General features: G+C 50.6%; 1 protein-coding gene across 4 annotated transcripts in view; it reads left to right on the top strand.

Moving 5' to 3' along the window:
• ST3GAL3 (ST3 beta-galactoside alpha-2,3-sialyltransferase 3) overlaps positions 1 to 12,738 on the top strand; it is a 182,264-nt gene that overhangs the window by 136,780 nt on the left and 32,746 nt on the right. For all 4 annotated transcript variants that reach the window (XM_036347768.1, XM_036347769.1, XM_036347767.1 and 1 more), the window contains 2 exons: positions 11,421 to 11,515; positions 12,635 to 12,698. In XM_036347768.1, the coding sequence (XP_036203661.1) occupies positions 11,421 to 11,515; positions 12,635 to 12,698 (159 nt within the window). The remainder of the gene's footprint in view (positions 1 to 11,420; positions 11,516 to 12,634; positions 12,699 to 12,738) is intronic.

Genomic DNA, 12,738 nt, shown 5'->3' with positions numbered 1-12,738 from the left:
AAAATCCTATCTTTATGAAGCCTATATTCTAACAGGTAAACACACACATTAAACAACTAATAAGTAAATTGTCTAGTAAATCAGAGGAAGATAATACTTAGAGGGAAAGAAAGAGTATGGCGAGGTGATTGGAGCAGATTGCAGTGTTAGATAGGATGATCGGAGTTCACCTCATGGGAAAGGTGAAGTCTCAGTAAAGACTAGAAGGAGGTGAGTGAGTAAGCCAAATGATTACCTGGAAGAAGAATATTTCAGTACAGACTGCGTGGCTCAGTGGTTGAGCATCGACCTATGAATCAGGAGGTCAAGGTTTGATTCCCAGTCAGAGCACATGTGTGGATTGTGGGCTCTATCCCCAGTGGGGGGTCATGCAGGAGGCAGCCGATCAATGATTCTCTCTCATCATTGATGTTTCTATCTCTCTCTCCCTCCCCCTTCCTCTCTGAAATAAAAATATATTTTTTAAGAAAAGAATATTCCAGGCAGAGGAAACAGTTCAAGTGAGGACCCGAAGTCAGGGAGGAGTGTGACTGATAAAGTGAGCAGGGGGAGAGTAGTAGGGAGATGAAATTAAAGAAGAAACGGGGAGTGGGGTGTCAGGTTCATGGATGGCTTTATAGGCCATTGTAAGGACTTGACGCTTTACCCTGATTGAGACAGGAAGGCATTGCACGTGTGGAAAGATTGATCTTTGATAGAAAAAGGGGAAGTTTCTCAGTTTTATCAAGAGGGAAGGAGGAGGAAGTAAGTAGATGCAGGTAGTTTGCAGACTGGGTATAAGGTAGACTAATCTCACTTAGCACGTATTTGTTCAGCACAGCTCTCGGTCCTGAGGAATATGGCAGTGAACAAATTCAGCAGGTCCTATTCACATAGAGCTTACATTCCCCATATTATTATAGAGAACCTAGTACACAGAAACTAAGCAAATGAACAAGAGTATGTGAAATAGTGCTAAATGTTGATGAAGGAAATAAAATGAGTGATATTGACAGGAGGAGGAAACCCACATTCAACACAGGAACTAGAGAAGACCGCTCAGAGGAGGTGACATTTGAACAGAGATCTGAATGAAAACAAAGAGCCAGCCTTGGAGAGATCCAGAGGTGTTCTGGAAAGGTCTGGGTGTAGGAAAAAAAGCGTATAGTATTCAAGGACTGGACAGAAGTCCGGTATACTGTGGCAGAGTGAGTACAGGGGAGGACCTGAAATGAGGTGAGAGGTAGGTAAGGATTAGGCCATGTAACCTGTTGTTTGGTTTTATTCACAGGGCAGTGAGAAGGTTTTAAGCAGAGGAATGGCACAATATGGTTGATATTTAGGAGTACCATTCTGACCTTTCTAGATAATGGATTGAGGGGCAAGAGCAGAAGCTGGTCACTGACCATTGCAATAGTTAAGAAGTTATTATTTGAGCCCTGCCAGGTAGCTCAGTTGGTTAGAGCACCATCCCGATACACCAAGGTTGCGGGTTCGATCCCCTGACCAAGAATCAACCAATGAGTGCATAAATAAGTGGAACAACAAATCAATCTCTTTTCACTTCCCTCAAATAAATTTTGTAAAATTAAGGGGGGGGGGGGAAGGTGATGAATTGGATCTGGGTGGTAGCAGTGAAAATAGATAAGTAGATGGATTTAAAATATATTTAGAGATTAACAGGATTTGCTGATGAATTGGATGAAAGGCAGCCAAGAGAAAGAGATGAGTCAAGAATGACTCCAGTTGTTTATTTGTGAAATAGGTGTTCCTCTTTGTAAAATGTGATGATCCTGGGCTAATGGGTAAAAAGAAAAAGAATGACTCCTGGGTTTTGCTTGATCAACTACATTAACCCAGCCTTGCCTTCCTCACCATCAGAGCCAGAACCTCCACCCCACACATGGTCCTATGCACCATTGGTATTCTCACCATTTCTTCGAGTCTCCATCACACTCCTGTCCTTACAACTAATCTCGCACAGCAGTGCCCAACAGTGAAATCTATCCAGCCACCTTTTTTGCTTCTGGGCTGCTGAACTGTTAACAGAGACATACAAACATTTGCGTTGATCCCTCTATGGCAGTGGTTCTCAACCTTCTGGCCCTTTAAATACAGTTCCTCATGTTGTGACCCAACCATAAAATTATTTTCGTTGCTACTTCATAACTGTAATGTTGCTACTGTTATGAATCGTAATGTAAATATCTGATATGCAGGATGGTCTTAAGCGACCCCTGTGAAAGGGTCTTTCGACCGCCAAAGGGGTCGCGACCCACAGGTTGAGAACCACTGCTCTATGGCTTCATGGTGTCCAGCCTCTGCCAAGTACTCAGCACTGCTCAGCAGTCCTTGTCCCTGGCTGACTTAGCATGGTGACTGTTGCAAACCTTTGCCATTCATAAATTACTACAGTCCACTCTTTCACACCCCAACCCCTAACCCCAGAGATTTCCAAGAGAAAAGAGGCAATCTGGTGAGCATCCTCTCAGGTTCCTCCTTTCTCTAAACACACCTACCAGAGTAGCCATCTCCACATCCTCCCTCTTTTTTCCAGGGTAAAGGCATCCTGCCTTCCGTGTCCCTCCACTCACATTCTGGCTCGTCACCTTCCACTCCTTGGAGCTTCACTCTGCTGTTACCTCTGTCTCTTGCACCCCTCCCCCTTCTCTGCTTGTCTTCATCGCACAGGAATACAAGCATGCTCCATTCTCCCTTCTCCACTCCAATCTCTAGCTACCATTCCATTTTCTTCCTTTCCTCCACCACCAAGTTTCTTTAGAAATTGTCTGATCTCTCTTGAACACTTACTTTCTCACTTCTCTTTCTCCTCAACCCCCTTCACTCTGCTTCTCTTGCCACTCCGCCCCTGATGTATGCTCCCTAAGGGGCCAGTGACTTTAATACATTCCCAAAAGCAATGCGATAAATAAAAATATGGATGTAAATTGTGTCAATCCATGAGAATATTATGAGAGTGAAAAAAGATAATGTGCATAGAGCACTTAGAACAGTGTCTAGAACAGTGATGGTGAACCTTTTGAGCTCGGCGAGGCAGCATTTTGAAAAACCCTAACTTAACTCTGGTGCTGTGTCACATGTAGAAATTTTTTGATATTTGCAACCATAGTAAAACAAAGACTTATATTTTTCATATTTATTTTATATATTGAAATGCCATTTAACAAAGAAAAATCAACCAAAAAAATGAGTTCGCGTGTCACCTCTGACACGCATGTCAAAGATTTGCCATCACTGGTCTAGAACATAGTAAGAGCTCAATACCTGTAAATTACTGTTGTTGTTGTTATTGTTACTGTGGCATACATCATATATTTCACAATTGCCTCTGTATTTGGCTGGCATGACCATTATCTGTGAAGGCAGGGACTCAGAGCTGTTTATTGTCATACTAGAGGCCGGGTGCACAAAATATATGCACTCGGGGGGTGGGGGGGGGTCCCTCAGCCCGGCCTGTGCCCTCTCGCAGTCTGGGACCCCTTGGGAGATAACGAACTGCTGGCTTAGGCCTGCTCCCGGTGGCAGAGGGCAGGCCCAATCCCTAGGTGCAGCCCCTGGTCGGGCTCAGAGCAGGGCCTATTGGGGAGTTGGGGCGCCGCCCCCTGTCATGCACAAAGCAGGGCGGATTGGGAGGTTGCGATGCCACCCTCAGTCATGCTCAGGGTAGGGCCGATTGGGGGGTTGGGGCACCGCCCCCTGTCACACTCAAGGCAGAGTCGATGGGGAGGTTGTGGTGCCACCCCCTGTCACGCACAGAGCAGGGCCCATCAGGGGGTTGAGGAGCTCCCCCCTGTCACTCACAGAGTAGGGCCGATAGGGGAGTTGGCGCACCGCCCCGTCACACACAGAGCAGGGCTGATCAGGGGGTTGGGACGCCTTCACCTGTCACGAACAGAGCAGGGCCGATAGGGAGGTTGTGGCCCTGCCCCCTGTCACACACAGAGCCGCAGGGCGATCAGGGGGTTTGGGCGCTGCCCCCTGTCACACTGATTCCGGTGCCGGGAGGCCTCTCAGCTCCGCTGATCCCAGTGCTGGGAGGCATATTACCCTTTTACTATATAGAATAGAGGCCTGGTGCATGGGTGGGGGCTGGCTGGTTTGCCCTGAAGGTTGTCCTGGATCAGGGTGGGGGTCCCCACTGGGGTGCCTAGCCAGCCTGGATGAGGGGATGATGGCTGTTTGCAGCTGGTCACACACCCTTCAGGGTGGGGGTCCCCACTGGGGTGCCTGGCCAGTCTGGGTGAGGGGCTGAGGGCTGTTTTCAGGCTGACTGAAGCTCCCAACTGCTCCTTTTTTTCTTTTTTCTTTTTTTTTTAATTCTGGGCCAGCTTTAGCTCTAGCTCCAGCTCTTAGGCCTCCGCTCCTGAAAGCAGGTATCTGGTTTGTTTCGGTTCTATAATCGAAACTCTGTATCAACTCCAGCTCTGAGATCCCGGCTCGCTGAAAGCAGGTTTCTGGGGTTTTGTTTAGCGTCTATATTTGTTACAATGTTTGAAACTGCAGGCTCAGAGGCCGGCAAGGCAGGCGGGGAACGTTGCAGTCCTCTGTCACTGAAGCAAGCAAGCCTCATGTTAGTTTCAAGCTGCCTGGCTGTCGGCCGCCATCTTGGCTGGCAGTTAATTTGCATATCTCGCTGATTAGCCAATGGGAAGGGTAGCGGTTGTACGCCAATTACCATGTTTCTCTTTTATTAGATAGGATTTTCAAAAACTAGCACAGTGCCAGGGATAAGCTGGGCTCACCACATATTAGAGAGATGAATGGTGGGCACTGGAGACAGATGGGACCGTGTCCCTGGGCTTTGGGTTCTACAGCCTCTGTTGACAGTCCAGCTATCATGCAGGCTCTCAGTGGGGGAGGGGCACTTGCCTCATAGCATCTTCTCAGCTCATAGTTCTCTCTTCCACCTCCCTTCCCTCCCCTGACTAGGAAGTTTGGCCCCTTCCCTTCCTCCTCTGTCCACACTCGGTACAGGCTGTCAGCAGTCAGTGGGAGCCCTGTCAGTGGGAGCCGAGGCACTGCCCCCTCGAGGGCCTCTGTCTCAGCCTCTCCATTCCTCCTTCAGCACAGGCCTCCCTGCCTGTCATACATGTTATGCATGTGGCTCCAGCCTGTCTGGACACAGATGGGGCCACAGTCCCTAAGCAGGCAGTGGGGCAGCAGCTGGCAGTATTTCTGACCTGGAAGGGGTTTGCTCTGAAACAGTAGAGACATCATTGGAAGCCTGGCCCTTTGAGCAGGGAATTCAAAGTGAAGAGCCACACAAAGGCAGTCCCCCACCCCCAGACCTCCACAGTTGAGCAGAAATTTGGCCACACAATGGAGCCTGTCAGCCTGGGCTGCTCCTCCCTCTTCCAGCCAACTGGCATTTACCGAGCACCTGCTGTGTGCTTGGCTGTGTGCTGGGGGTGGAAGCAGAGGGGTGTATCAGTGTGTGGCAAGCACTGTGAGGACGGAGTGCGTGACGAAGGGTGGAGACCTGAGGAGGGCTTAGTCAGCCCCTTGTGACCCAGGAAGACTCCTACCTATAGAGAGGCTGGAGTCCTCTGAAGAATGGGCAGAAAGGCAGCGTGGGGATGGGAAGGGAGGAGAATTCCAGGCAAAGGGAGCAGCGAGTATAAAGGAGCGTTAAGAAGCTGGCAGAGTCTAGAATCTCTAGTAGTTGGATATGGCTAGAGCTTAGAGAAAGGGAGGAGAGAAAGGGGGCGTCTGAGGAGGGAGAGGTGCCACACCACAGGTGCCAGACTGGGAGGTGAAACGTTGTCCTCTAGTAGCAGGTGCAGTTGGTAGAAACCCTTACAAAACTGTTAAGTCCGGGGCTAAACTATCTGAATCTAGGACTCAGTGTCTTTCTCCCCGTATCTTGGCTCTGCTTTTCTCCCGGTTTGACTGTTGTGTAGACGGTTTCTCTGCGCACTCACAGGATGGCCTCAGCAGTTTCAGGCCCAGGCGTGGCAGATTTTTTCTATAAAGGTCCAGGTAGTAGGTATTTTCAGCTTTGCAGGTCACAGCTACTCAGTTCTGCTGTTGTAGCATTAAATGAAGCAGCCATAGGTAAAATGAATGAGTGTGGCTGTGCTTTAGTATAGCTTGATTTATAAATACAGGCAGCTGGCCTATGGACTGTAGTTTGCACAAGCCCTGTTCTAGGCTTACATGAGCTGTACAGCTCACTATCTCAGAAAAATAGAGAGACTCCCACACCCCCCATTGCCCAAATAGTAAATCTCAGAGAAGAATTTGATTTGTTCCACTTGGGTCAGGTGTCCATTGTTGAGCGAATTGCTATGGTTCTGAGGGCCGAAGTATCTTGATTGGCTAGCCTGGGACATATGCCCATCCCAGTAGTAGTGGTGGGGTCAGCTCTACTGGGACCATATGGAATGAAATGTGGGATGCACTTACAGAGAAAGGGAAAGAAATGCAGATATCCACTGCAGTGTGTCAACAAGAAAGAGCATGAACTGAGTGCCCCAAGTTACCAGCCTTGATCCAGCTTGAAATTGGTCCTGACACAGTCTCAGGGCACCACGCCAACCCCGACAGCGCTGATGGCACGCCCTGCCCTGGCTTTTCCCTCTGTGCAGAGTTTGCGCCTCCTCCGCTGCTTGATTTACACCCAGTCAGAACGCACTTGCCCACTCACTCCTTCACACTTTGCTCCACCTGCCTGGGTGGGACTAGGGGGCAGATTCACCGGGAGGGGGTGCCTGGCAGAAGCTCCTCTGCCCTGGGCGGGTGCTGCTTCACTCTGTCCAGCCTCAGCAGTCTCTTTCCTTGTCTTGATGAGAAGGTTCTCTTCTCCGTTGTGCCTTCGCCTACACTACCCTTGTCCTTGAATACCCTTCCCAACATTATTCACAGCTCACATTTACCTGTCTTTCAAGGCTCAGGTCTGTCTTGCCATCTCCCTCGAGATTCTCCTATACCCCTAAGTTTGTGTAAGGCCTTTGAATCCCTACCTTATCCAGAACACAGGATGTGCAGCCGTTTTATGATTATTTGTTTACCTGTGTCTACCATCAGCTCCTTAGGGGAAGGTCCACGGCTGATTGACCTTTAGGTCCCCAGCCAGCACTCAGCACAGGACCTGGCACTGAGTAAGCAAGTCGTTTTGGACGGGGCAGGAGCTTCGTGCTCATGGTTGGAATGGTACTTGGGGTGATGCCTGCAGTTTGTCTTCTCTACCTTTGGGCTGCTTCCCCCGGACATATGCCCACCTGCCCTCCAGAGCTACCATCCTTTCTCCTCAGACGCCTGCTGTCCCATGGGATTCATTTAGGTGGTCAGCGGTGGGAGTGGCAGCAAGGCGTTAAGCTTGACAAAGCATTTAGAAAGTGCTCACTTTGCTTGCTTGTTTGCTTGCTTGGACATGTACCAAGGTCTTACTGTGCAGGGCTATTTATGGTGGGGCTGCCGTAGCAAGATCCCAAATAAGGCCAAGGTAGATTCTAGAAACCTCTGACCCTCTGCTTTGTCCACCTGCCACTTCCCAGAGCAGGTTCTAGGAAGATGGATCTGTGGGGTTTGGCTTTTACCCCATTGAATGACAGTCTCACTTTTGGAGGGACCAAGGCCTATGGCTGAATCTAATAGGCTAATTGCTGTGGCCCTGTTCTCAGGACCCACTGCTGGGCTCTGCCTTCCCTTTGTCTCTTGGGCATCTTGGGCTGCTCACACTTACTAGGCACAGTGGCTAGAGAGTTAGAGGCTTTGCAGGCTCTGAGCCACCTCATGGGGGCTGAATAAAACATAGTGGAAACGTTAGAGGAAGAGCACGGTGCCTAGAGGGCTGGCCACTCAAGCAAACAGGCACAGATGGAGAGCTGGCGCTGTTGCCCTAATACAGCAAACCCACATCTGGAGGCACCTTTTTCAGTTGAGTTGGTGGGATGAAGACCTTACTGTGAGGCTGCTGGTGCCCACATTCAACTAGTCCCCAACCTCTAATAAGACCCAGTCAGCTTTCCTGCTGCTCTCTGGGTACAGGCTGATGTCCTGGGCCTTAGGGAATGGTTTAGGTCGATGAGCTAGAGTTGGAGACTACCTTCTACACAGCACCTCAGCCTTACCATTGGGCACTAAATGAGCAAGAAGATCCGTTTACCCTTCCTGACTGGTCAGAGTCTGTAGGTTCTATGGGCAGGTCAGCCTCTTGGGTCTGGGGTCCCAGCCTGGCTGTGAGAGGCACGGGGCTAGACCCACCCACAGCACTTGCCTTTCTAAAGCTCCAAGTCCCCAAACTACTATGCTCTAGGATCTAGGGGAAAAGACAGGCAGGTCCCAGTGCAACTTCCGTCTTCTCCTTCCCCTGTTCCTTCTCACGCACTCACACACACCCTCCTGAAACCTAATCCTGGGGCTGCCTCTCGTGCTGGTGCTCTCCCCAGGGCTGGCGGGCTGGGGCCTGCCTACTGGAGCCTGCCCCACCCTGCCCTGTTACCCCCTAGGCCAGGGCCAGCAGGTCAGGCATCCCACACCCCGCTAGTCTGACCAGTCATTCTGCACCTCAGGGGCCACCTCCGCCCTCACCCGGCTCCCAAACTGGCACCCTAGTCTGGACAGAAGCCCCTGGATTCTATTCCAGGTACAGCGTGAGGCTCTGCCCAGGCCACCTGCAGAATTAACACAAACACACACACATACACCACCTCTACCATCACCCCACCCCATTTCCTGTTGTTTACTGCCAGGCTCAGCTTCCAAGGCTCTGCAGGCTCTGAGCCACCCCGTGGGGGCTAAACAAAACTAGTGAAAACACTAGAGGGAGAGTACAAGTCTCTCTGTGGGAGTCAGGCAAGACTGTCCCGAGGAAGTAGCGTTTGGACTTAAAGAAGGGATTTTCCAGGCAAATAGACAGGGAAAGGTGTATCCTTGTACATTTGATTTTTGGAGAGTTGATTTGTGACAGATTACCAGCAACTTACGGTTATTTGGCCTATTGTGAATTAGGAGAAAGTTGTGTCCATTTGCATAGCAGTGTTTTTATGATATTATAAAGTAAAAAAAAAAATAATCTACAGAGCTGTTTAAAAAACAATACGGGAAAAGGAAAATCAGTGCAGATATATACCAAAAAGTTAATTGTCTCTGTATTGTAGGACTGTGGATATTTTTCATTAAGTTTGTGCGTGCACCTATCTGTCTGTTTCTCCAAAATTAACATATAAGTGACATTAAAAATGAGGGGATTTTAGCCCTGGCTGGTGTGGCTCAGTTGGTTAGGTGTCAGTCATCCTGTGCACCAGAAGGTTCGATTCCAGGTCAGGGCACATGCCCTGGTTGCCTGCTTGTTCCTCCAGTAGGGGGCGTGCAGGAGGCAGCCAGTGGATGTTTCTTTCTCTCTTCCTTCCTCTCTCTAAAAATCAATTTGTCACACTACAATGGGAAGGCTGGGGAGTGTTGGGTGAGGGAGGTAAGAAATCAACCGAAGGACTTGTATGCAGGCATATAAGCAAAACCAATGGAAACAAGACACTGGGGGGCGGGGGGTCAATGTGCGGGGCGGGGGAGGTAGGGGAAAGGTCAATGGGGGGAAAAGGAGACATGTACTATCTGTAATACTTTAAACAAAAAATTCTTTTTTTAAAAAGGTGTTATTTTTTTTAAGTGAAAATTAGCATCATGAACTTTCTTATCAGCTGAAAAAGAGGGAAGGGAGAGGAAAATGAAAAAAATTGGCTAGATCAGAGGAGATTTCATTAGCACATGACATCCAGTACATATTGGAAGCAGATAAAATCCTGTCCAAGCCTGACTGAGAAACTTTGTAAAACTTTTGTCAGCTGAGCTCCAACACAGAAGGAGAGGTTCTTGCTGTAGGCTTTTCCAGGGACCTTGTTTCCTTTGCTCTTACACGTGGACTATGGCCAGGATCCTCCGTGCCTCTAGTGTAGCGTCAAACCTATCCATCACTCAGGTTTTGTAGGCTAGGTATGAGAAACACGCGTGACCCTTGACACAGAGGGGAGTGTGCTAACTCAGAAGTGCAAAGGAAAGCTGCGGAGCGGGGCTGGGCTGTCCATGCTATCAAGTGTGACAACATCTTCCCAAAGGTGAGAAAGAGGGACGGAGCAGGAGTGAAAGTTTTCTGCCTCTTTCAGGTTCACTTCAAAATCTCTAATATTCGACGTCCAAGCGGTTACTGATAGAATTTCCCCTGGGCGTGGAGATTGTCCTGGTGTTAGTGATGGTGGGAATAGGAAATGCAAAGTTGAATTAGAGAATTTGGGAGGGTAAGTTCTAGCTTCTGAGCTTACAGGGCCTCTTCTCCAGCCTTCAGTTTTTCAGTGGCTGATTCAGTTGAACTGGAAACAAAGAGACAGAGCCACAAGGCCTAGGCCTCCACACATTCACTCTTGGCCAGGGAGGCCCTCAGCCCGCCCCCCAACCAGACTCGGCACATAGTAGATGCCCAGGCGCCGGCCACCTTCCAGGCTGCTGGGTGCCCTGACAAAGGCCTCGCCGCCGGGGTGCTGGGCTCCATGTGAAGCCGCGCTGTCCACGCGTCTCTGAGGAGCTTGTTCCTCCTGTGCCTTCGCACTCTGCCCTCGCTCCCTCCGCATCCTGTGTGGCCGTCCCGTCCTCCCGGCCTGCACCCTGCCTGCCCACTCTCCGCTTTCCCAGGAAAGGTGAAACTTGCCTTTTCCCTTCCCCTCAACTCAGCATCACTTCCCCCTTCCTCCGTTCTCTTGTCCCTCCCATCTTTCCTCCAGGCCAAGTCACCCCTCTCCGTAAGCTCTGTAACACTCCCTCGCCTCCCGAGGAGCTCTGCGTTCCCGCTGTCCTCCTCTCTGCCAGCAAATGTGCTCAGGCTCCTGCTTGTCTGAAGCCTCCCCTCGGCCCTGCCTCCCAGCCTCCGGGTCCTGCCGTTTCTCTCTTCTCTTCCAGATCTCTGTCTCCTGTGGCTGTTCACCAGCTCTGCCCGCTCATCATGAACTCCCCTCCTCCGCACCCTGGGTGGTCCACCTCTCAGGATGCTCTCCAGGGTTCTGTCTCCCTGCACTGGCTGTTTTGGGTTCTTTTCCTGCCCCATGGGGCAGTGCCTCCTCTCTGTGTTCCCAGATTGCAGGAACGGTGTGGGCAGCAGTGACTGTTGGATGGGTGGCATGCCTGGACAGCCTGCCAGGGAGCTGCCAGCTCAGAAAGGCTGATCCCTGACGAGGGGTCTGGGCTCTCCACTCCTGTAGCTGGCCACATCGGACTGGCCGGCCCTGCTCCTTTAGACTCAGGCCCTGCTGAACACCATCTGTCAGACACACACAGCAGCTACCCAGTGAGCAGGTGGAGGTAGGAAGGGTATGCTGAGGTGTGAACGGTGGCTTCCAGCAGAGCCATTGGCAAGACACATGTACAGAAGAGCCAGCCAGCACTCCAGCCTATTGCATCTGGGAATCCTCAGCAGCCCTGTTGTATTCCAGGTTCTCCAAGCCAGCACCCATGTTCCTGGATGACTCTTTCCGCAAGTGGGCAAGGATCCGAGAATTTGTGCCGCCTTTTGGGATCAAAGGCCAAGGTATGTTGAGAACCCTGACCCACTCTACGTTGACATCTCATCTTCCAGACTTACCTCCCTACATTTCAGGCAGGGCTGTATCCTCAGAAGTGCCCATGCTGGGGGTCCACCCCCTCCCCTGCTCTCAACAATGCCTTACATTCTCTTCCTCTTTCCCTTCTTGCCTTTTTTCTTACTTCTTTAATGGAATATTTACTCAGAGCCCAGCACTTTGTCAAGCCTAAGTATACAACAGTGGAGTCGACAGATAGGGTCCCTGTCTTCAGAAAGCTTCAGGCTGGTGGAGATAAGACATTCAGAGTGCAGGACAGTAAGGGATCTGATGAGGGAAGAACATGGAGCTGTGAAAAGGTGGTGCCAGAGATATTGGCGCTAGAGAACTAGGTATAAGATGGAAAATCCCAGAGCAAATCGAGGCCGTCCCTCACAAATGCCCCCAGGCTCCTTCCTCACCCCTCCCGATGTTTTTCACCTAGTCCCTGTCCAGGCCTTTCCTATCCTGCCCAAAGCCAGTCTTTCCCATCCTGAGAGTAACAGTTCCATTTCTGTGTCAGGTTCCTGCTCTGTTTCGTGGCATGATAGAGTATGAGCTTTAGGGTCAGACACAGAAGGATCAGATCCCACTGCTGCCTTTTTACTAGCTGTGACCTTGGACAAGTTGCTTAACCTGCCTGTGCTTTAGCTTCTTAATCAGTTAAGTGGAGAGAAGAGTACCATTGTATTGGGATGTGGTCAGAATTAAATAAGATAACTATTAAATGGGAGATATCATGTGGCCAGGGGATCCAAGAATACCTCAGCCCTCTACTGAGCCAGCCCAGCCCTTCCTGGGCAAGTCCCAGGCCTGACTTCAGAGCCTCCCAAAGCCAAGTAAGACTGCCAGGGAAGGGCTGGGGAAGAACCTGCATGCCAGTGCTGGGGACTGGCTCCAGGCAGAGCCAAGTGTGTCTGCCTGTTCTCCTGCGCCCTCTCCTTTTCTCAGGGAGAAAGGAAAGCCAGCAGCCCAGCCAACCTGTGCCCAGAGCTCCCTCTCCCCTCCTCCACCTCCACCCTACCCGGAAAACATTTCATGGGAACCTAAGTGCTCCTCCAACGTTAGCCTCCCTCTTCTCTCCACAGATAATCTAATCAAAGCCATCTTGTCAGTCACCAAAGAGTACCGCCTGACCCCTGCCTTGGACAGGTGAGCTACTCACTGCCCGGCCTCCTGCCCCTCAGCTGCC

This window comes from Myotis myotis, unplaced genomic scaffold (assembly GCF_014108235.1).
Source record: "Myotis myotis isolate mMyoMyo1 unplaced genomic scaffold, mMyoMyo1.p scaffold_m19_p_2, whole genome shotgun sequence".
NCBI classification, from domain to species: domain Eukaryota; kingdom Metazoa; phylum Chordata; class Mammalia; order Chiroptera; family Vespertilionidae; genus Myotis; species Myotis myotis.
The sequence above is the reverse complement of the archived record's forward strand: the minus strand, read 5'-3'. Positions and strand labels throughout refer to the sequence as shown.